At 44.2% G+C, this 21,856-nt stretch overlaps 3 protein-coding genes across 3 annotated transcripts; all 3 read right to left on the bottom strand.

The window, feature by feature from the left end:
* Window positions 1–271: 271 nt before the first annotated feature.
* LOC142590397 (uncharacterized) lies at window positions 272–7,074 on the bottom strand. Its single transcript, XM_075702482.1, has 30 exons — window positions 7,040–7,074; window positions 6,772–6,813; window positions 6,559–6,600; window positions 6,425–6,457; window positions 6,299–6,337; window positions 6,172–6,204; window positions 6,027–6,065; window positions 5,915–5,947; window positions 5,774–5,818; window positions 5,575–5,616; window positions 5,456–5,492; window positions 5,307–5,344; window positions 4,261–4,305; window positions 4,023–4,070; window positions 3,429–3,622; window positions 3,210–3,369; window positions 2,065–2,159; window positions 1,933–1,998; window positions 1,801–1,864; window positions 1,669–1,732; window positions 1,537–1,600; window positions 1,405–1,468; window positions 1,273–1,336; window positions 1,143–1,206; window positions 1,011–1,074; window positions 879–942; window positions 747–810; window positions 615–678; window positions 483–546; window positions 272–414 (listed from the first exon to the last, which is right to left on the bottom strand). The coding sequence occupies exons 6-17, from the start codon at window positions 6,188–6,190 to the stop codon at window positions 2,131–2,133; spliced, it is 729 nt and encodes a 242-aa protein (XP_075558597.1). The 5' UTR covers window positions 6,191–6,204; window positions 6,299–6,337; window positions 6,425–6,457; window positions 6,559–6,600; window positions 6,772–6,813; window positions 7,040–7,074; the 3' UTR covers window positions 272–414; window positions 483–546; window positions 615–678; window positions 747–810; window positions 879–942; window positions 1,011–1,074; window positions 1,143–1,206; window positions 1,273–1,336; window positions 1,405–1,468; window positions 1,537–1,600; window positions 1,669–1,732; window positions 1,801–1,864; window positions 1,933–1,998; window positions 2,065–2,130.
* A 492-nt stretch (window positions 7,075–7,566) lies between these two features.
* Window positions 7,567–11,969, bottom strand: LOC142590396 (uncharacterized). Its single transcript, XM_075702480.1, has 5 exons — window positions 11,520–11,969; window positions 8,141–8,339; window positions 7,907–7,978; window positions 7,746–7,851; window positions 7,567–7,688 (listed from the first exon to the last, which is right to left on the bottom strand). The coding sequence occupies exons 2-5, from the start codon at window positions 8,334–8,336 to the stop codon at window positions 7,649–7,651; spliced, it is 414 nt and encodes a 137-aa protein (XP_075558595.1). The 5' UTR covers window positions 8,337–8,339; window positions 11,520–11,969; the 3' UTR covers window positions 7,567–7,648.
* On the bottom strand, window positions 9,010–10,329 carry LOC142591476 (uncharacterized). The gene has a single exon (XM_075703805.1). It carries the CDS (start codon window positions 10,327–10,329, stop codon window positions 9,181–9,183), a length of 1,149 nt encoding a protein of 382 aa, XP_075559920.1. The 3' UTR covers window positions 9,010–9,180.
* Window positions 11,970–21,856: the final 9,887 nt, after the last annotated feature.

Here is a 21,856-nt window from a genome sequence, read left to right as displayed (position 1 = left end):
TGAGAGTAAACATAAGAGCTGCATAGAAATTAAAAGTAGTCAGTCCACAATACAGTCAAGCTCTGGCTTGGAACCATGCGGCTTACCTCGACTAGACAAAAACAACTGCAGCCAGCACGCCTCGTGGTTCCGTGAGAGTAAACGTAAGAGCTGCATAGAAATTAAAAGTAGTCAGTCCACAATACAGTCAAGCTCTGGCTTGGAACCATGCGGCTTACCTGGACTAGACAAAAACAACTGCAGCCAGCACGCCTTGTGGTTCCCTGAGAGTAAACATAAGAGCTGCATAGAAATTAAAAGTAGTCAGTCCACAATACAGTCAAGCTCTGGCTTGGAACCATGCGGCTTACCTCGACTAGACAAAAACAACTGCAGCCAGCACGCCTCGTGGTTCCGTGAGAGTAAACGTAAGAGCTGCATCGAAATTAAAAGTAGTCAGTCCACAATACAGTCAAGCTCTGGCTTGGAACCATGCGGCTTACCTGGACTAGACAAAAACAACTGCAGCCAGCACGCCTTGTGGTTCCGTGAGAGTAAACATAAGAGCTGCATAGAAATTAAAAGTAGTCAGTCCACAATACAGTCAAGCTCTGGCTTGGAACCATGCGGCTTACCTCGACTAGACAAAAACAACTGCAGCCAGCACGCCTCGTGGTTCCGTGAGAGTAAACGTAAGAGCTGCATAGAAATTAAAAGTAGTCAGTCCACAATACAGTCAAGCTCTGGCTTGGAACCATGCGGCTTACCTGGACTAGACAAAAACAACTGCAGCCAGCACGCCTTGTGGTTCCGTGAGAGTAAACATAAGAGCTGCATAGAAATTAAAAGTAGTCAGTCCACAATACAGTCAAGCTCTGGCTTGGAACCATGCGGCTTACCTCGACTAGACAAAAACAACTGCAGCCAGCACGCCTCGTGGTTCCGTGAGAGTAAACGTAAGAGCTGCATAGAAATTAAAAGTAGTCAGTCCACAATACAGTCAAGCTCTGGCTTGGAACCATGCGGCTTACCTCGACTAGACAAAAACAACTGCAGCCAGCACGCCTCGTGGTTCTGCGAGAGTAAACGTAAGAGCTGCATAGAAATTAAAAGTAGTCAGTCTACAATACAGTCAAGCTCTGGCTTGGAACCATGCGGCTTACCTCGACTAGACAAAAACAATTGAAGCCAGCACGCCTCGTGGTTCTGTGAGAGTAAACATAAGAGCTGCATAGAAATTAAAAGTAGTCAGTCCACAATAGTCAAGCTCTGGCTTGGAACCATGCAGCTTACCTCGACTAGACAAAAACAACTGCAGCCAGCACGCCCCGTGGTTCCGTGAGAGCAAACATAAGAGCTGCATAGAAATTAAAAGTAGTCAGTCCACAATACAGTCAAGCTCTGGCTTGAAACCATGCGGCTTACCTCGACTAGACAAAAACAATTGCAGCCAGCACGCCTTGTGGTTCCGTGAGAGTAAACGTAAGAGCTGCATCGAAATTAAAAGTAGTCAGTCCACAATACAGTCAAGCTCTGGCTTGGAACCATGCGGCTTACCTGGACTAGACAAAAACAACTGCAGCCAGCACGCCTTGTGGTTCCGTGAGAGTAAACATAAGAGCTGCATAGAAATTAAAAGTAGTCAGTCCACAATACAGTCAAGCTCTGGCTTGGAACCATGCGGCTTACCTCGACTAGACAAAAACAACTGCAGCCAGCACGCCTCATGGTTCCGTGAGAGTAAACGGAAGAGCTGCGTAGAAATTAAAAGTAGTCAGTCCACAATACAGTCGAGCTCTGGCTTGGAACCATGCAGCTTACCTCGACTAGACAAAAACAACTGCAGCCAGCACACCTCGTGGTTCCGTGAGAGTAAACATAAGAGCTGCGTAGAAATTAAAAGTAGTCAGTCCACAATACAGTCAACCTCTGGCTTGGAACCATGCGGCTTACCTCGACTAGACATAAACAATGGCAACCAGCAGGCCTTGTGGTGTCATGAATGAGTAAACGTAACAGCTGCATCAAAATTAAAAGAAGACAGTCAAAAAAACAGTCAATCCTAGCATGCTTCTATATGTTTACCTTAGGTTTGATTGGTGAGCACAAAACTGCTTGAAAAATGTGGCTGCTTTGCCACCATTTAACTGTTTATTCATTGGTCCGTTTCAACATGTGCCCTACAGCAAGGTAAAAAAACTAATTTATAGCAAGATACAGACCTTGATGAGGATATATGGGTGACAAGAATGAGAAAATTACAATTCATGACCTGCTTCACACTTAAGAAATGCTCAGCAGTCTGTAAAGTTGCAGCCTATGTTTATTTTCCGTGGAGTTAGGCAGATTAATTTTTAACTGCACAAATCTTCAAATACTATTGAACATATATCGGCTCTGGATACACAAAAGATGCGTCATGAAACAAATTGTAATTATTGCATAAACTTCAGAACTGAAATGAATATGAAGGCATATTTAGAAATTTAGAAACTGCACGGTAGATTATTTCGTTTATTTTTCATGTCTGTATATCAGCCTATATTTCAAGAATGTCCTTGAGGTGAAAATCAGCATGAGTGCCCTCGGGCCAACACATATAGAAATAATCTGACATGGACAAGCCTAAATTGAGGAGTTAAGACATGTGAATTATTTTAAATAATGGATCAGATTACCGCTTCATGGCTGCATCAAGACGGGCTTGCGCATTCTTTAGCCATGCCATGATACCTGTACGGATCTCCGCGTCTGAAGCAGATGCTGTTGCTGCATTTTTTCGTACAGACTCTGTAAAAAGCACTAAGTTATACAATGGGCATTCAACAAAACCACACAGGTCTCCAAATAACCATCTTTTGTATATTAAGTGACTGAGCTAACGTTCTGAAAACTTAGCTAGTTATTTAATTGCCGATTTTTTTACATACCACAGCTAATGCCACATAATAAAATACTGTGGTGGAGGGCTGCAGACATATGGTTGGTATTCAAGCATTTGACAATGCGTTCAGTTGAATGCCATAGCCAGTAGGCCACTGCCAGAAGTGACCTTCTCAATGTGTTTAAACTGAGCTTGCATACGGCAAAACAATTTTTTAATGTTTTGTTACAGCTTACAGATTGCAAAATTACACATTATGACTCGATGTGCACTTAAAGCAAGCCAATGCTGTAAATCTAGCATGCGACTTATTACAGTAACTTGCAGACACTTGCACACCGCTTACCCAGAATTATGCGGCACAACTCCGTCTCAGCCAAGGCTCTTTTTCCTTTTTGCCCATGGAGACTGTACATGACAGCGACGGAATCGTGAAGTAAATATTTCAAGATGTTTGAAGTTGTTGAGCGCACTGTGTTGCCGCCAATGTGACCTAGGACTTTGCACTGTTGAAGAACAGCAAAATAATTATACTTATAAAACCAAGTTGTTGAATATTATTTACCAGTTGCCTGCGGGTGCTGCTGGAGCTTTTCAAATTACCTTCCAGATGGTCAATTTCATCAACCGTCCTTAGCGGGTATGTCTGTACAGGCTGCTCATCCATCTCGCACTCGCGGTTATTACCTAAGAGGTTCAAAATGGCCTCATTTTGCGTTTTTAAGACAGCCATGTCTTTCAAGATGCTGCGAGTAGCGGCTGAAATGTGATGATGAAATGTGAAGATGAAATGTGCAGACAAAAATACTACCTAATGGTTTGCAAATGCATTCATGTAAGCACATTTCTCAGTCCAATATAAGAAACTTCATTCCACTACCACAAAGGCTTTTTTATGGATGGGATTAAACAGATTCTGGCAACATCTTAATAAATGAAGATAAATTACCTAATTGGAAAACAGAAAACTCAAACAGTGTATTGAACACATGCACGTGAGCAGTGATGCATTTATTAGCATGTAAAAAGGTGGGAAATATTAAATTTCTCGTTTACCAAATCAATTGTTATAACTAAATTCCTTAAGTGCAATACCTGTGTAATACCTTTATTGATGAGCAAACTGAATGCAAAATAAAGTTTACCAAAATGTGCTTACATGAGATCTCCTTCCTGATTGAAGCCAGCAGACTTTGGTCAGTTTGTTCTGCAGATTGGAAACAAACGTACAAGGATTTAAGATGTCTTTTGTAAAATTTATACAGCAGACAACTTTGCACTATCTTACAAACTTTTGTGGCTATGTTCTAACTGTTCTGCAGTCCAGTGTGAGATTAAACATTAATTAAAATCGTACAAAGGCAGGTAGGTGCAATAATCAAGTTCATTATACACACCTTCTTGAACGGAGAAACCACTCTGAGAATGGCTGGGTGCTTCACCTGTAAAACAAAACATTTTACACACTTTCTTGAACTGCAAGATCACTCGGTGAATGTCTGGAAACTGCACTTGTACAAAAAAGGTCTAGAGACTAACAGCCATGAAGAATCAATTGCATTTACAGCAAAGCTCCGAGTATAACTAACATCCTCTGAAACCTCTTGAGCACCAGCTAATCTCCATGCAACACTCCCCAATTCAATGTAGGATTTGTTGTGGTTACATCAAACAAGAACAAGATGCAAAAGAACAGGGACACATGCCGCAATATTGGTCCCAGTCTCTACCTTTTTCATCATTTCATTATTTACTGTGCACTTACACCAAACAGTGCATTACCCACTCTTTGCCCAAACAGCTACACTTGTGAAATGATTGATAAAACAAATTTCCTACAATGCTACAAATTACCCCTGCATTTCCAACTCTCCTCATGCATTACACCCCACACTAACACTTCTGTTTCTCCAAAAACAGTGTGGGCACATTGGCCCACACATGGATACTTTGCAGCTTCAAGCTAGCACTTATGTTGTTCCACCATTCTAGATGCACTAACCTTGTAGAACAAAGAAAGGTTACATTTCTGTTGAGTGGTTCTCTTAGGACAAGAATAAAAGCTGCTACCAGTAGGAAGGAATACAACACTAGCAAAGAAGAGTAGCTCCTCCAAAAAGAAAGCGTGGTTGTCTACAGCAGCACATAAGTGAGGGAGACACATACCTGGACATGAAATTCAAAGTTGGCATCTACAGACCATATAGTTTCTGCAGTAATAATGCATAATTCCAGCAACACTCATTCTACATTGCTGAGCTAACTGGATTTTTTCAAGTACACCAGCACAAAGCTGCAACAACCATCAATCCTCAGCATTATACAAACACCTTGGGAGTAAAATGTCATGCAAAATGTAATTTTGTACATTTGCAAAATGTACAAAATGAGGCTGTGCACTCTGTGCAGCTGTTGAGGTTAGTTTTGACAAATGAAGCCTTACCTTGGTGATGCAACTGTGACACTAACGCGGGACAGTGGCTGCCTAGAAAAACAAGCAAACCAGATGACCACTCAGCAATACAGCTGTATTTTAATTGTTGGCATTATAACCAATCATGTGTTCATGCACCAAGATGTGACAAATACAACTTGCCTTGAGAACTAGAAGCAGGCCACCGTGGCAGTTCTGCAAAAAAATGTAGAGGAAACGTTTTCCACATTCATAGTAGCATTCTAAGTATTAATAGACAGGTGATGTTAAATATTACCTAGGTGACAAGACTGCGTGGCGAATTCTGCATGTCCAGTTCCTGTACAAGCAAGCACAATTCCAAAAAAATACAATGGCATCAGTTAGTGCGCATATATAAAGCAGCAAGGAATCCATGAATATTGCAAGATTAAGAAAAATAAAGAATGAAATGTTATGAATGAAATGATACAAGCTGAAAATCCCAGAAAACTTACCAGGATATGTCTGTGCGGCTGGTACTTGTACTCCTAGACAACTTTCTGCAAGAAAGCAAAGCAAAATTGTTTTGTTTTTTTTAATAACTGGCCGTAATGTATATATATATGAGCTCGAAAAGTGTACCCCCCACAATTCACCTTGCGAATGTTGTGCGATCCATCGTGGAGAGTCTGCAGAAAAAGAGTAGTGTGCAATTGTGCATCATTCAACTGCTACACACATAGGTTTCAATTTTCAAATTAAATTTACCTAAATGCAACTCTGGGAATGGTATTCCTGGAAGGCTTCCTGTGAAAAACCCACAGAATCCTCAAAGCATTATCTGCTTAATTACTAGCTCTATGCAGCGGTAATCATGCATGTATGGAGAGCAAAACTCAATTCCACAACAAACCTTGGGAGCTTGGTGCCATACAAAGCGGTGAGTCTGCAGAAAGTTAAAATTTCCAAGTATGGTAGTGTCTTAAAAAAAGCAGTCACAAGCAAAAAGCAGTAAAACTGCAGTGACAGACGAATTTCACCTGAACGAGACTCTGCAGCTGGTGCTCTCCGCCAGCCTCCTATAAAAAGAAGTGCAATATCTAAGAATGGGTCTCTCCTTGATCACACTTGTTGAGTTATGGAACACAGTCAATAGCAAAACGCACCTTGGGCACTGGAGATGGACCACTGTAATGGGCCTTGAGCAAATAAAGTGGAAAAAATTAGGAAAATGATATGCATATATGCCAAAACATTACTTAGCAAGCCGACTGCCGAGGGTGCCAGCAAGGAAACTTACTTTCACGACGTGGCTGCAGAAATGGTGCCCTAGGCTGGTGTGCTAAAAGGAAACGAGCAATTTCACACAAGAATATGCAGCTCTTCTAGGCACTTGCTCTATAACTATGCATGCATGTAGTAATCAGGAGCTGGCAACTCCCAGGGCAAAAAAGCAGAAAATATATTAAAATATGACATCACCTGGTTTTCTACTGTTATGAATGAAACTTACCTGACTGAAATGACTGCACAGCACATTGAGCTTGCTGGCTGCCTGTCACAAAAAGAAAGCACAAATGACTCAGTACGACAACTCTAAACAAGCTCTACTCGTCAAATGGTCCTAGTATATTCATGCATGACCAAATCAGTATTTCATGACATGCACTACATATTTACTAAACCAAGTGCAATGAGTAAGCAACAAAGGTAATATGAAATCAAATTATGTTACTGCACTGTTGGCTGTGTGTAAGAAGACAACTTGCAACAAAATTTACCTGGGGCTTGTGATTCGTTTAGGCTGTCATTTTCACTCTCTGTAAAGGACAAGCACATTTTCACTAAATGTTTGATACAGCAGCCTTGCTTAGCCACATTAGTTTCAGCACTGTTCATACATACATAAAACGCAACAACGCATATCCATTACAAACCATTTTGTTCTTCCACCGAGGCTAGAAAAGGGACAAAAAATTAAATGAGCACATGCAGCAATGGCACATAGCTGCTTACTAGAAGAGAAAATCTTACATAGATGAGCTGTCTGCGCAGATAAGTCTGTCTGCTGGGTTTCTGCAAAACAGAAATTTAATAAGTACCCAGGACCAAAATTCAGCGGTGCTATAGTGCTTACGTAAAGGCAAAAGTCTTACTTTCAGGAGCTGTTTCAGTAAGCCTTTGTCTGGAAACTGCAATCCAGTGCAAAATTTAATTCAGTGATACATATTCAAGGAATAGCAGGAATTCAGCTTGCTGCTTATGGTGTAGTGCCTCAGTAAGTATGAATACCAGATTAAAGCTTACATTTGTTTATCTCTCCCCAAGGTTTAGCTCACATTTTATCACTTGCAATGCAAGCTGGTTCTACTGCTGACAAAAAGTAGCCATCACTTACTTGTTCTGCCATCATTACTGGCGCTTGAAGTGCTGCAACATGTGCACGGATTAGCATATTTTGAAAGAGTGCCTGAAAACAGCTACTACCTTTGAGAGAAGGGTGGTTCCGGAAGATTGAAATTGTCTTCCTCTTCCGAATCATCCGACGAGCTCAAAATGCGTGTGTATTTGCGCCGCTTACCACGTCCTTTTTCTGTAAATGTGAATTGTATAAGGATACTGAAAATGGAATTAGGAGAAGCCCTTACCTTGATCTGTTGTGTCGACATTGTCCGAATTTTCTGCTTGTGGCAACTTTTGCCGAGCTTCATCGTATGTTGCTGAAAAAGAAATCGCATAGTATATTTACTTATCTGTGTTATTCATGCTGAACAGCTTTTTTTCTGTATGCTTCCCCCAACTCCCTTACAGGCTGCAAATGGCTTTAAGAGTAACAGCAATCTCAAAATGATAAAACCAATTTGCAAAAAACTGTTTCATACCTGTAGTTTTGATCACCTTCACCTTGAAGTTAGGCGTTGTAGAAGGATTGAGATGGGCACGTCGTTTCACAGCTTTTGTCAATTCATGGGTGCCCAGCATAGTCGGCCACAAACACATCTTTTTTTTCTTCAACAACCAGTTGGTTGGGACAACAGCAACACTGTTGTCATCAACAAATCTCAAGACAGCATACATAACCTATTATTGTGAGCATGGAAAACAAAAAGAGAGCAGAAAAATTCTGACAGGTGTACAGGTCAACCCAATAGGCACAGCTTTGGTCCAGGACACCACAGATGTAAAAAACAAAGGCATAAAAAAAGCAATCCCCAAAAATGTAAAAATATTGAGATGTGCTGTGTTTAAGCATTAAACTTTACACAAGATTTATTTGAGGAACAATTATGTAGTAGAGGCATAATCTAGTGTTCAGTGATTGTCAGTATTATTGCATGGTGTGCATTATTTACAGGTTTACATGCAAACATTCAAGTTTACCACATCACATAAGGCCCAAATACACAGTATTTTATACACACTATCCTTGTATGAGTAGTTTATCATTATACTTTTCAATATATATAATGGGAACAAATGTTTGCAGACCAATGGCATGTCACTTTGCTGAGTCACCCAGTGGCCAAGCCATCTGGCATGCTGGCCATTTGGGACATCCACTTAGGCTGTCAGACATGGTGATTTTACGAGTGGTAATGTGCAGGCCATTAATTTGTCAGGTGCAGTGTAACAAGTGTTGTTGTAGCTATGCTTAAGTTTCCGTATGCTGATAAGTACTGCCATTGCCACTATGAGGAGATGTCATGTGCAATTTAGCTAGTGAGAGTGGCAGTTGGACAGTTGGCTGCAGCTGTTAACAGAGCCAAATCTGCCAGTTCGAAATTAATGTCCCAAGTGCGACCTAGAAGCCAGATGGCTTAGTTGTAAGGTGGCTCAGCAAAGCTATTCAGCTTCATGAGGTCTATAGTGAAATAAAGATATCTGCAATTAACAAGCATGAACTATTCCACAGTTTCAGATTTTATATGTGCAGGGGGGGCAATACAGTTGAGTGGATTAGGGGCAACAGTGCATATTCGGAGGGGGAACCTGCAAGAGGCAGCAGCACACACTTGGACATAACATCACAGAGCATCCTTGACGAAAGAGGACTGTCAACCTTTTTCACGATGACTATTCCAAGATGAGATGATGGACAAGGTGTAGTGTAAAGGTCACCAGAACATTCAAGGGCTTTCCCAATTAGCACTTTATTTCCCTGAATATCATGTGCAAAGTTTGATATCATGACAACAGTGGAATCTGCCATGGTACAGACATTGTTGCCTTCAGAAGTCCTTAAGGTAAATTGTGGAAAGCTTGCTATGTGGTACTGAGGTCCAATGCAACGCTCTGCAAGTGGACCACTGCTGTGAATCTGCGAACATTCTACTCCTTGCAAAGAAGGTTGTTTGATGACAAACAACGTACCTGAGGACAGTCGTTCTGCTATTCGGTTAACCAGCTGCTCTAGTGGTTTCTTTGAATGCCTTACCAACTTCTTGAGGTGATGCATGAAATTTTCTGCTGGAAATGCACTGAAGCTGTCAAGAGGCCCGTATCTCAAGACATCATCAGCCAGATGAACCAATGAATGAACATTATAGGAAAGACTGTGCTTTCCATAAATGGACTGGAATGATGAAACAAAACAAATAAGGAGCTCCTTTGCATAGCTGCAGTACTCGCGACAGAGAGAAGGGCTCGAAAGTATGGTGATTGCTGTGTGAAGAATGAGAAAGTGACTGTACAGATTTTTCGACAAAATACCTCTCAGAACACAAGGACCTAAATACAAAAGGAAGCAGCGAAGCTCAGTTGCTTTCCAACGATCAATCTCTCTGAGAGATCGTGGCCTCCTGGCAAACTCCTCACAATGTGTCCGTGAAAGCGCCAACAGCCATTTTGAAATCCTTTCAATAGATGTTGAAGGCAAACGATGTGGCAATGGGCCTCTCAACCAAAGAAGTATCAACTTTTTAGTGACCCCGATACATACTAGGTGCATGTAGTCTAAGGGAAACTGTGAAACAAGGCCAATTGGTAGTGCTGAAAGTGGCGTTTCAGAAACATGGTGTTCTTCCTGCACTCTTTGATCAAAGTCGGCATCTGTTCGCAATGGCGCCTGCATTTCTGGAAAAACAACTCTTCCTTCTGCATATTCACCTTTTTGTTTGCACTTTCCACAGCCATAGTAGCCAGAATGTAACTTTGTGCCAAAAATAAATGCACGTGCAGGTGCATCACAAATGAAACCTTTCACACTAATGGTAACTGGCTTGCCGTGAACCTGCAGTCCATTATCAAGAAGATGAAGCAAATCTTTGACTAGAGGGCCAAGGAAGTCAGTCAGAGAAGCTGGTTTCTGATTTCCATGATAGCATCCAACCAAAAACACACCACTTCCTGGAATGTCAGATGTGCTGGCTAGAATTGGCCAAAACTGGCTTAGTGAGCTTTTGCTGAGTGGAAGCCCATCAATATAAAAAAACAGTGCAATGCTTTGCGACACTAGCGATAAATTCGTACTGTTCGCTAACATTGAATTAATGCTGTCTGCAATGCCAAAATGACAGTACGATCCATTAGCACAGTCCTCAATCAAAGCCACTCGCGGAGTTCGAAGCAGCGTCCGTGCGTCAGATGGCAAGTCCGAAAGACAGGAGTGTGTTTTCAATACTCTGAGTAGTGCGGACACCGCCGTATGCGTAACATTTTGCTCGCACGCCCAATTTCTCAAGTGGCGAGCCATCTCTGTCGAACCACTCTGTTCGGACGGACGAAACGCTGCCGCGCACTCAATTCGCTCACACGTATCACTTGGCAGCGATGTAGTAGAGCTTGAACTGTCCTGTTCGTCACGAAAACACACAGCACTCGCTTCTTTGTCTCGCGCACCAATAGGTCCTGACACAGTCCTCTCATGCGAGTCTCGCGACACTTCACTTGTAGAGCCGGAACTGTGCTCCGAAAAACCATCGTTTGACGCGACACTAACAGATGGAAAAGAAGATGAATCCACTGTATGCACTTTGTCCGTATCGTCAGTTGAACGTGACTCTCGTTCGACACTTCCTGGCACGTGAAGATCGCAAACCAAGGGCTCGACTACAGCACTAAGTCGACGATATTTTTGCTGTCGAGATAAAGCCTCAAATGGCTTTTTCTTTCTTTCCATTGCCGTAGCTAGAATTTCTGGAATAATTCAACGAAATTATGTGAAATGCAAATGCATAAACGAGTCTAAACTTCACACCAGCACGTACGGGCGCGCCAAAACAAAAGTTGCGTGCAAGTTGAAGAAAGTAAACGTATACGTACCGTAAGAACTGCACCGCTTCTGCTGGCGCTGGTCAAGGCTTGAACGTGAGCAAAAGAACTGTGAGCGGTGCACAAGCTAAAATATAAACCCGATAGAACTTGGCAGGGGAACCATGAGCACCGGTGAGCAAAAGCTAAAGAATGAGCACGCGCCGAAATCAAAACTTTACTGAGAGACGTAGTCCTGAGGAAGGAAAAGATTGGCACTATCCACTGCTATCCACATGAAGTCATAGAGGGAGCGCGGCTCAACGACAATTACCTAAAGCCCAAAAGTGCCTAATTTCCTCTAAAAGTAGCGAAAGGCTTTAATCTCGCTGCCGTACCGTCCGTTCTACGCGATTGGTGATGTTGATGTTATGCGGCTATCTACCTTTGAATCGGGCGGCAACTTCAGCGCGCCCCCACAGAACACCTATTGGCGCCCCCTGGTGCTGTACAAGAGCAGATAGCATTTCGCCGTTCTCAAACGGAGTGCACGTTTGCGAACGCGCGCGGCAGATCTGCCGTTGACGCTAGCCGATATCGCAATTGTGGATTCTTCATCGCTTGTTCACGCTAAGGGAAAGGAAGGCCTGTGCTCTAGCTGATAGGGACGCTGAACAGGCGCACACATGTGCGCCCGGCCGTTTTTTTCTTCTCTACACTGCCGTTCGATCGCAGCTTATTATCTTCGATCGTGCTACGCGCCTGGTGGAGTGAACGTTGGCCGCTCGGAAAACACGTAGGTGTTGCGATCGAGGGATAAGATCGAAATGACATCAAAGAACCCTGCAGGCTTTTTGTGGTTGTTCACCCAAAGGGGGAAATTTAAGCATCGAAAGGCTATGACGCGACGTTAACTAACTGATTGGCTTGTTAAGTGTCACGGAATGAAACGCTGCGCGTCGGGCACATGCATTATAAATCTTTTTCACGCGCACACCTAAGCGTATCGCGCTTTGTCTGAACAAACATCTAAAAAAGTTCTTGAGTTAGACGCTCTGAAGATGTTCACCAAAATATACTTCGTTGACGTCAGGCGTGGGCTGATACCACAGCTGAGACACAATAGTCTGTTTGATTCACTCTACTTGTCGCTACATAATGTTTCGAATAACGTCTGTTTAACGTCTTCGTGTAGACCAAGACGTCTATAGCCGTTTGTAGCCGTTCCGAGAAGTTGTCAAGACGTTTTGTGTTCCGTGGGAACGACTGGCGTTCGAGGAACGGCTACTGTAGGCGGCGGAGGATGCCAGACTCGATCAGTTTCGCGATGCGCAAGGTTCTTGATTTTCCTCTTTATTGGCTTTAGAATCAGGGAAATTTCGGAAGGGGCGACGCTTGTAGTAACGTCCCCTGCCGCCGATGCTCTTTATAGATGTTCATTTTTTAAGCGATTTCCGATCCTTTGAGGTTGCGCATGCAAGGTGCTGAATCGCATACGATCAGCACCCGCTGTCCTATCATGGAATAGGTGCTGAGGACCGACCTAAGCTCGCGGTAGTGCGAATCGTCGGCATAGGGTACTCCGGATACCAAGGTGGGGGTCGGTCGGGATGAAGCACGCCTCGCGCACTCCCAGGTGTTGGGCGTAGCTACTCCCTACAGAATACACACGGCAAGACACCCTTCTGGACTATATAGGACAGTGAGTCTTTGTCTTCGGTAGGTGCACGGCCATGAGCAGCACCTGTCGCCGTGGTAATGACAACATTACTGCCTGAACCGGCAAAGTGCAAGCACTAGACAGCTTGTTTACTCACTTTACGTCGCTAGCGGCTTCCGCAACGAGACGCTCTGCGCAGACTCGAACTCCAGAGGAAGGAGGGAAAACAAGAGGTGAAGGGCAGAGAGCTTAACCAGAGTAAGTGTCCGGTTGTCTACTCTGCACGGGGGGGTTGGGTAAGGAAGGAACGAAACAGTGGAGAAGGAAGGTAGGGAGGTTAACCAGTTTAGCCTAACCGGTTTGCTACCCTACACATGGGAGCGGGATGGGGGGATGAAAGATGGAGAGAAGAGATAGAGAGCACATAACACGGCACACACATCGTTGGTTACAGTCTGTCACTCTTGCGCGGTAGGTTATATCACTGTCACAGCCGCTTGTCTAAGCCCGTCTCCTTCATAAACCGAAGTAGACCCTTCGTCGCCTTCAGCTGCGATGTCTTCTGTCGGCGATATGTGAAAATGGTTGCAACTGACAATGGTCTATTGTCAAAGTGCGCTAGAACGGACGTCATGGACTATCTCTGAACATTATATTCAGGACAGTCGCACAAAATGTGTTTCCTCGCAAAGACAGGCATTGCAGAGTGCGTTGTCGGCCATTCCAATGCGAAACGAGGAAGATATCGTGGAGGCCACCCCTAGCCATAAGCGATAAAGCAGGGTGGCCTCATTTCGGCGGAGTCCAGTTGGCATACAGAGATGCATCAAGGAGGGCAGGTCGTGTTGACGATTGCTCCGGTTGGTCTGGCTGCTTGGTGTGCACCATAGAGAGGGCGTGATCTCCCGCGCAAGTACTTGAAGTCTGCTGGCTGCGTCGGACCGTGAAAGTGGTATGGCCTCTTCCTGTATGTCTTCAAGAGCTGTCCGAGCGGCTTTATCGACGTCTTCATTTCCTATGACGCCGCAGTGGCTTGCCAGCCACTGAAACGTCACGTTATGTCCTTTCTCATGTATGGAGTAGGCATCTAATATCGAGCACGAGCTGTTCGAATGCCCCGCGACGCAGAGCTGATAGCACAGATTGTAGGGCTGCCTTTGAGTCACTGAAAATTGACCATTGTCGAGGTGGTTCCCGATTGACGAAACAAAGTGCAGTGCGAAGAGCAGCTAGTTCCGCAGATGTAGATGTCGTTGGGTGGTCAGTCCTAAAGCTGTTGGTAATACCTCTTGCTGGGACGACCACAGCACCGGACGAACACTGGATGTTTGTGGAACCATCAGTATAAATATGTTCACTGTACGCTTACCTCTCGCGCAGAAGAAGCCGAGACAGTTGTTTCAGAGCAGGCGACGACATCTCAGACTTTTTCCCGATTCCTGGTAGGCTGAGATGGACTGTGGGGCTGACAAGGCACCAAGGGGGTATCGATGGTTTAGATGCAGCGGTGAAGCCCGAGGGAAGTTTGTCGTTGTACTTGACTATAGTTTTAGAGAATGACGCTTGGTGCCTGTCTGAAGGTAGTGTTGCAAGGTGGTGATAGGGGGCACGGGCAAAATGTCTGATACGCCTTCTCAGGGCTTCCACCGTGATGTGAGTTTGCATTGGATGGTCCCGAGCAATCGCAATAGTTGCCTCAGTTGACGTGCATCTGGGCAAACCAAGACAAACTCTGAGTGCTTGAGCTTGTGCTGCCTGCAGAACACGAATATTTGTCTTGTAGGTGTTGTTCAGTACAGGCAGACTGTATATTAAAGAACCGAGAAAGAGAGCTCTGTAGAGTCTCAGCATTGCGTCTACTGACATCCCCCACGTCTTTCCTGTCAAGTATTTAAACAACTGGGAGGTTGCTGTCGGCCGCCGTTTCATGTAGGCCACGTGCGGGCTCCAACAGAGGTCTCGGTCGATAATTACGCCAAGAAATCTGTGGGTTCTGTCATAGGAACTGATCCGCCCATTGATTGAGATGACATAAGGCGTCATGGGTGGGGTAAGAATCTTGCTGGAGCCATATGGGGAAAACGAAGCAGCTAGTGCGTACAGCGAACTCACTGGGCTGCGATGAAGTGAGTTTGCTCGGATGTGATGATGTCTCGCCTTGGCTCATGACAATTGCACCCAGCTTGCATCACGTGGGTTGCACGTCGTCACGGCGTAGGAGCGTCCATTCTGTCGGCTAGAGAGAACGCCGCTGGGCATACGGCGTCCCGTGTACCCTTCTGCATTTCATTAGGCATTTGGCTTCTAAACCGCTTCTAAAGCTTAAAATGCTGTCAATAATATCCAGCTCTACAAATGGTTGTACAATTTTGAATGGCCATTGTCATCAACCCGAATTACACTTCGTTTTGCCGCTTAGCACCACGCCGCCTTAACGCCGTTGCAGTGGTACTCGGCGAGGCAACGTGCACTAGGTCCAAGTGCCACTAAATCTGCCCGTCTGATTTGGGTATTAGTCACAATAGTGCTTATAAAAGCTAGTCACAATCCTACATATTTGGCCTTCGTCGCTTAAGACTAGGCTATAATCTTGGGATGAGAGAGAAAGAGAGAGAGAGGAATGTTAACTATAGTCAAGGGTCTGGTTGGCTACCCCACGCTGGGGGAAGCGACAAGGGGAAGAGAGAAAAGGGAGAGAGAAGGCGTAACTACAAGAAAATAGACGCAATACCCGCGGCGTTGGAACAAGTACGATTGTGCAGAATTCAAGGATCTCCTAGTATTTAAACCGGGCACGTACCCAGGGGTGGGGGCCCGGGGTGCCCCGCCCCCTCCCCCCGAAATTAAGCGGCATGACCCCTCCCCCCTCCACGCCTACGCCACCACTCCTCACACACATTCCTAAAGCGCCGCCAAATCAATGTTGCGACTTCACAACTATTTGGAGGTCAACGTTTTGCTGTCTTTTTCACGCCTTTTCGATGGCTGTAGTTATCAGCATCTCCTGGGGTGTGAAGGCCAGTTTTCTCATAGATTCGGTGCCCGCGCGATTAACTCGATATGCGTTCAGTTGTCAGCACCTATTCTACGGTCTCGCACATTGCTGTTGCTTCGTTAGTTCAACCTTCTTTGTTTAGACTCATCGAGGGACCAGGAAAGGGATTCGGTTCGTAGTCAGTTGGTCTGTATGCACGAGAAACGAGTTGCGGCAGGACAGAACGCCCACTGCGTTTTTCTCCTTTTGCTTCATTATTTCCTCGAGTGACGGCTCGCCGCGGTGGTGGCAGATCCTCGGAACCATGTGCCCGCGATATCGATTAGATAACTGGAAAATAAAATAATGCGAAATAGCGTCCATCATCAAACCCTGCAATAACCCTTAAGAGGAAGCTTTAGCTCGGGCCCAACTCCAACGCTGCCTATTCAAATACATGTAACACGTAAAAACGCTTCTTTGAGACAACCCCTGGACCGCTTTTAATTAAATTTGTTGCATTTGAGAGAGAAAGTTAAATTCTAGTGACTGCTGCAAGCGGAATCTCGATTTACGGCCTAAATTTCCTGAAAGAGATTTTCAGAAATTCGAAAGTTCGCAAAAAAGAATAGACTCACGATGTTTATAAATGAATAGCTCTGCATGAAAACCAGATACCGCAGTTCTGTAAACGGCGTGCATTAGATCATTCAAAGCGGACAAATTAGATGCGTCAATTTATTTCTTACGTGAATTCGTTGCGTTGTGTACAAGGGTTCAGCAAAAGCTTTATCTCAATATTTCAAAATCTTTCTAGATTCATGTCTAACGTATAAATGTTGTCGCCTTTAAATGTAACATCAGATGCGACTCGCAGAATGGTGAGACTATTTTTCCTTGCTGAGTTAGAGGGTTGTAAACCTGATAATCTCGTTTTCTGAAATTTTTATTTTTTGCCGATTATATAATAAAAAAATTGACGACGTAAATAAAAAATTGGAAACCAACGGTCACTAGATTTTAAGTTTCTCTTTTAAATGAAACAACCCTCGTCTAATTTGGTGCCGTGGTTGCCGAGAAAAATGAATTCTCCTTTTACATGTGTTTAGATAGGCGCACCCGAGCTAAAGCTTCCTAAAACTGTCGCCCCTTACCTCGTCTGGTTTTTCCCTAATTGTACAGAACTTTTCGTGCAAAATTGGCAACAGAAAACAAGAGTACTAAGGAGTCGAGAAATTAAGCGATCTATTAAGGAAGAGACAAAGCAACAGCCAAAGACAACAGCCAAACAAGAAGAAAAAGCGAATATTAACAAATTTAACCGTTGTTTATGAAAATATTCATCGATCAACATCTTTTTATTTAAAAAGGAAGTAGAGGAAGCGCCGCCGGAACTGGAGAAGAATTCCGTGTGTTTTGAATGACGCTTCTACAGTTATCAGTCGAGCCGCCTGACGTAGCCACTTCTCTGCTGTGCTTATGTATAGGTGTTTTTCTAACCTTCCGCGGTGGGCGCAGTACGTCAATTACTGCAGCGTCCTGTGCTATGCCGACTTATACGGGACTGGCGGTCACGCAAGGTTACGCGACTTCCCAAATGACAATACGAGTTGGTTGTAGCGAATAACTTGCTAGAGCAGTAAACGAGGGATCCAAAAGAACTGTTATCGTCTCGCAAAAGTATATTCCTCCATAATTCTTCCAGAGCTAATAAAAAAAAAACGTTGCTATAGTCGGATACAACTCAAGTCTACAGTGAAGCCCCGCACACGCTCTCATAACAGCCAGCCACTGTTCCTCCGCGAGGCTGCAAATAATTCATTCTTCAAACTTTTCCCCTTACCAAATCAGGCGGTAACCACGAAAATAACATTACTAGCGCGTAAATTTATATGTTTCCCTCGCCTAATATAGTGGAATGGCGAATGCTTAATTCTTTATTGAACTGAAATAAAATGCTTGCTTCGCTGCAACTGCGCAGTATATTGTCTTGTTGCACTTCAGTTGGCAGTGACGTTTCATGGCTAAAACAGGCTGAGCAGTGAAATGAATTGTACCGCAGACTTTTCAAGATTTAATTAATTGAACAAGGAGTTTTACGTGCCGGAACCATGAGGAATGCCGTAGTGGGGACCACCTGGCGTTCTTTAGCGTGCATCTAAATCTAAGTACACGGGTGTTTTCGCATTTCGGCCCAATCAAAAATGCGGCCGAAGTGGCCAGGATTCGAAGCCGCGACCTCGCGCTTCGCAACCCAACATCACAACCACTAAGCAACGATGGCAGGTAGACTTCCGAAGAGTGAAATGCTCAGGCTCAACACACTTTGTCCATGTCCGTTGCGCACTTCATTGCTTCCGTCGATGAAAAGACTTCAAGAACAGCAGAGGCTCTGGAGGTATCGAGTACGACGCCATTTTGAAAAGACCGCATGACGATGATTTTGTTTGCTTCTGTGATTGGCTGGCGGAGCAACACAACCACGTGTGGGCCGTGTGGCTTGGTTGTTAACTGCTGTTGTTTTTTTTAAATTGTATGCTACCATAGAAATCTTTATTTTACACTTTCGCCTTTTTAAATGTTCTTGGCAGTGTTCTTCCTACGCTTCTTTCCTGCACAAGTCCATTTGACGTGTACCTCACAGGCGTACCAGTGGGATACACCTGATTTCATTTCCCTTTTGCACGAATACGCGTTTTTATGGCGAATGGTAGGTGTTATTCATATTTCTAATAGCGAAGATACACCCCCCCCCCATTTGCATAGAAAAGTTACCTTGTATACTTGTATGGGCCTTTAGGTTGCACCTCGCAATACTGCAATCGAGATAGGGAACGCCGTGGGGGATTTGCAGTTTTCGCCAGGTCGTCACTCATTTATAAGCGCCGCAGGGATCTTTCAATGGAAATCTGCCAATTCGAATCTGTTTAGTTGGAATTTCATCACAAAGTATTCTCGGCCAAACATTCGTAATACAAAAGTAACTGCTATTTATCGTTCTCCGTCAAAATCGCATTCAGATTTTTGTTCGCAGTTAGATATTGTTTTCAAGTTTATTATTAGCGAAAAACGTTCACAGTGACTTAAGCATACGATAATGATCACGAAGGCGGAAGCCTCCACGCTCGCGAGACATTCATCATATTACTTCACATTGTCTTTCGAACGCGTTGTAACTTGATATTACTTGTTTTCTCCTATACGAAATGTCGTGGGTTCGATTACCTTAATTAACTTTACTTTAACGCCACCCTGATTAACACCAAAGGTCGTGGGTTCGACTCCCGCCAAAGTTCGAGCGTGCGAGTGCCTTAATTACCTATACATTATTTACTAAACCCTAATTAACACCAAACGTCGCGTGTTCAACTCCCACCAAAAGTCGAGCGTACGGCTCCCACCATAGGTCGAGTCTTCGAGTGCCTTATTGAACTATTTCCTAATTAATTGTGATTTAATTAACTCCACCCTAAATAACACCTAAGGTCGAGGGTTCGACCTCCACCAAAAGTCGAGCGTTCGGCTTCCATCAGAGGTCGTGGTTTCGAGTGCCTTCATTAACTGTTTCCTAATTAACTGAGTTTTATTTACCTCCACCCTAAATAACACAGAAGGTCGCGGGTTTGATTCCTACCGAAGGTCGAGGGTTCGAGTGCCTTGATGAACAATTTACTAAATAAGTGTATATTAATTAACTCCACCATAATGAACACCAGAGGTCGAGGCTAGAGCTCCCACCAAAGGTCGTGGGTTCGATTGCCTCAACAGTAAGATCCACTTCCCGAGTTAAAGCCGATTATCTCTAGTGTGGCTTGATCCGGAAGTCCTCTATTTTCCCTCTTACTGATAACTCATTGATCGGCTTCTTATGTACCATTTTCTTCCGTTCCCTGCTCAAGTCTAGGCTAATTCGAGTTCTTACCATCCTATGGTCACTGCAGCGCACCTTCCCGAGCACTTCCACATCTTGTATGATGCCATGGTTAGCGCAGAGTATGAGGTCTATTTCATTTCTAGTATCGTCGTTCGGGCTCCTCCACGTCCACTTTCGTTTATCCCGCTTCCGGTAAAAGGTATTCATTATCCGCACATTATTCTGTTCTGCAAACTCTACTAATAACTCTCCCCGGCTATTCGTAGAGCTTATGCCATATTCCCTCATTGAATTGTCTCCTGCCTGCTCCTTGCCTACCTTGGCATTGAAGTCGCCGATCAGTATAGTGTATTTTGACTTCACCCATCGCCGATTCCACGTCCTCATAGAAGCTTTCGACTTCCTGGTCATCATGACTGGATGTAGGGGTGTAGACCTGTACGACCTTCAATTTGTACCACAAATTAAGTTTCACCACAAGACCTGCCACCCTCTGGTTAATTCTATAGAGTTCCTGCATGTTACCAGCTACATCTTTATTAATCAGGAGTCCGACTCATAGCTCTCGTCTCTCCGCTAAGCCCCGGTAGCACAGGACGTGACCGCTTTTTAGCACTGTATATGCTACTTTTTTTCCTCCTAACCTCACTTTGCCCTATTATATGTCATTTACTGTCCGCTAATTCCTCGAATAGCAGTGCTAGACTCGTCTGACGAGATAACGTTCTAGCGGTAAACATTGCCAGGTTCAGATTCCAATGGCGGCCTGACCGGACCCAGAGATTCGTAACACCTTCTCCTGCGTCACAGGTGTGACCACCGCAGTGGTCAGTTGCTTCGCAGCTGCTGGGGACTGAGGGCCGGGGTTTTATTGTTGTATTCATATAGGACGTTGTGGCCAAGTACTGCACCAGGGTGGCGAATCCTGCTCTGGTCAGGGAGTGCATTACCGGTTCTGGTCACCGAGATCAAGCCGCACTCCAGGCCTGTTTATGCAATTTAATCAACGCTCGAATTTTTTTTTAAATCCGGCGGAAGATTGCGCGGCACCAGGATTCGAACAATGATCCTCTTGCATGCGAGGCGGATGCTCTACCTCTATGCCACCGCTGCACTTTGCACCGTTCCTGAATTACCTATTTCTTAATAAAATCGACTTTAGCCTCAATTCACAGCAATGGTAGTGGCTTGGCCAGTTCATGGCCGGTTCGCCCATACTCCGAGAGGGTTTAGCTATGAACAAAGATAGAGGGTTCGATTGCATTTATTAACTGTGTCTTAGTTAACTCTGATTTAATTCACTTTGGCTTAATGAAAACGAAAGGTCATGCTCACGCTTCTTAGCATAGGCTTCACGCTTTTCTATGAAGAAATTTATGGCCGAAGTCGTCCTAATTAACACGAAAGTTGTGGGTTCGACTATCACCAAAGGTCGAGGGCTGGGCTCCACATGAATTTTTGTGCCAGTACGCCAGGCATCGGATTTTTGGACCCATGAGCCATCTAATGCTTTCACCTCAATAAGAGCATAATCATTGCAGTGCTCTATTACTAACATTCTTGTCTTTATTAAACGTTTATGCTCTCGCTACATTATGTGCTTGGTTATGCTTCTTTATTAATTATGGCCCTCAATATGTGCGACTCAACCGGCACAAAAAACATAATTTAATAGAATTTTTTTCTAGTATTACAACTCATCATACAGCGGGTGTAATTGATGTCACGTTTACTGATTATCACCGAATATTCATTTGTGTAGACTGTATCAGAATACAACGTTCCACGATCCGTACAAAGTGTTTATTCAAGGTAGTGTTTGAATCCCACCGATGGCAACGGTTGTTGTGGTCGCACCGATGGTACGACCTGTTGGGAACTCGGCGCTGACGCCCGTTGTT

This window comes from Dermacentor variabilis, chromosome 8 (genome assembly GCF_050947875.1).
Source record: "Dermacentor variabilis isolate Ectoservices chromosome 8, ASM5094787v1, whole genome shotgun sequence".
Lineage (NCBI taxonomy): Eukaryota > Metazoa > Arthropoda > Arachnida > Ixodida > Ixodidae > Dermacentor > Dermacentor variabilis.
Note: the sequence above shows the minus strand (reverse complement) of the source record. Positions and strands in the feature narration are given on the sequence as shown.

Coding starts and splice junctions, on each gene's coding strand:
- LOC142590397 (XM_075702482.1), bottom strand. Junction 3,623..4,022: donor AATCAGGAAGGAGATCTCAT/GTAAGCACATTT, acceptor ATCACATTTCAG/CCGCTACTCGCAGCATCTTG. Junction 3,370..3,428: donor GCAGCACCCGCAGGCAACTG/GTAAATAATATT, acceptor GTTCTTCAACAG/TGCAAAGTCCTAGGTCACAT.
- LOC142591476 (XM_075703805.1), bottom strand. CDS start 10,329: ATGCAGGCGCCATTGCGAACAGATGCCGACTTTGATCAAAGAGTGCAG.
- LOC142590396 (XM_075702480.1), bottom strand. CDS start 8,336: ATGTATGCTGTCTTGAGATTTGTTGATGACAACAGTGTTGCTGTTGTC. Junction 7,979..8,140: donor GAAGGTGATCAAAACTACAG/GTATGAAACAGT, acceptor TTTCTTTTTCAG/CAACATACGATGAAGCTCGG. Junction 7,852..7,906: donor TGTCGACACAACAGATCAAG/GTAAGGGCTTCT, acceptor TCACATTTACAG/AAAAAGGACGTGGTAAGCGG.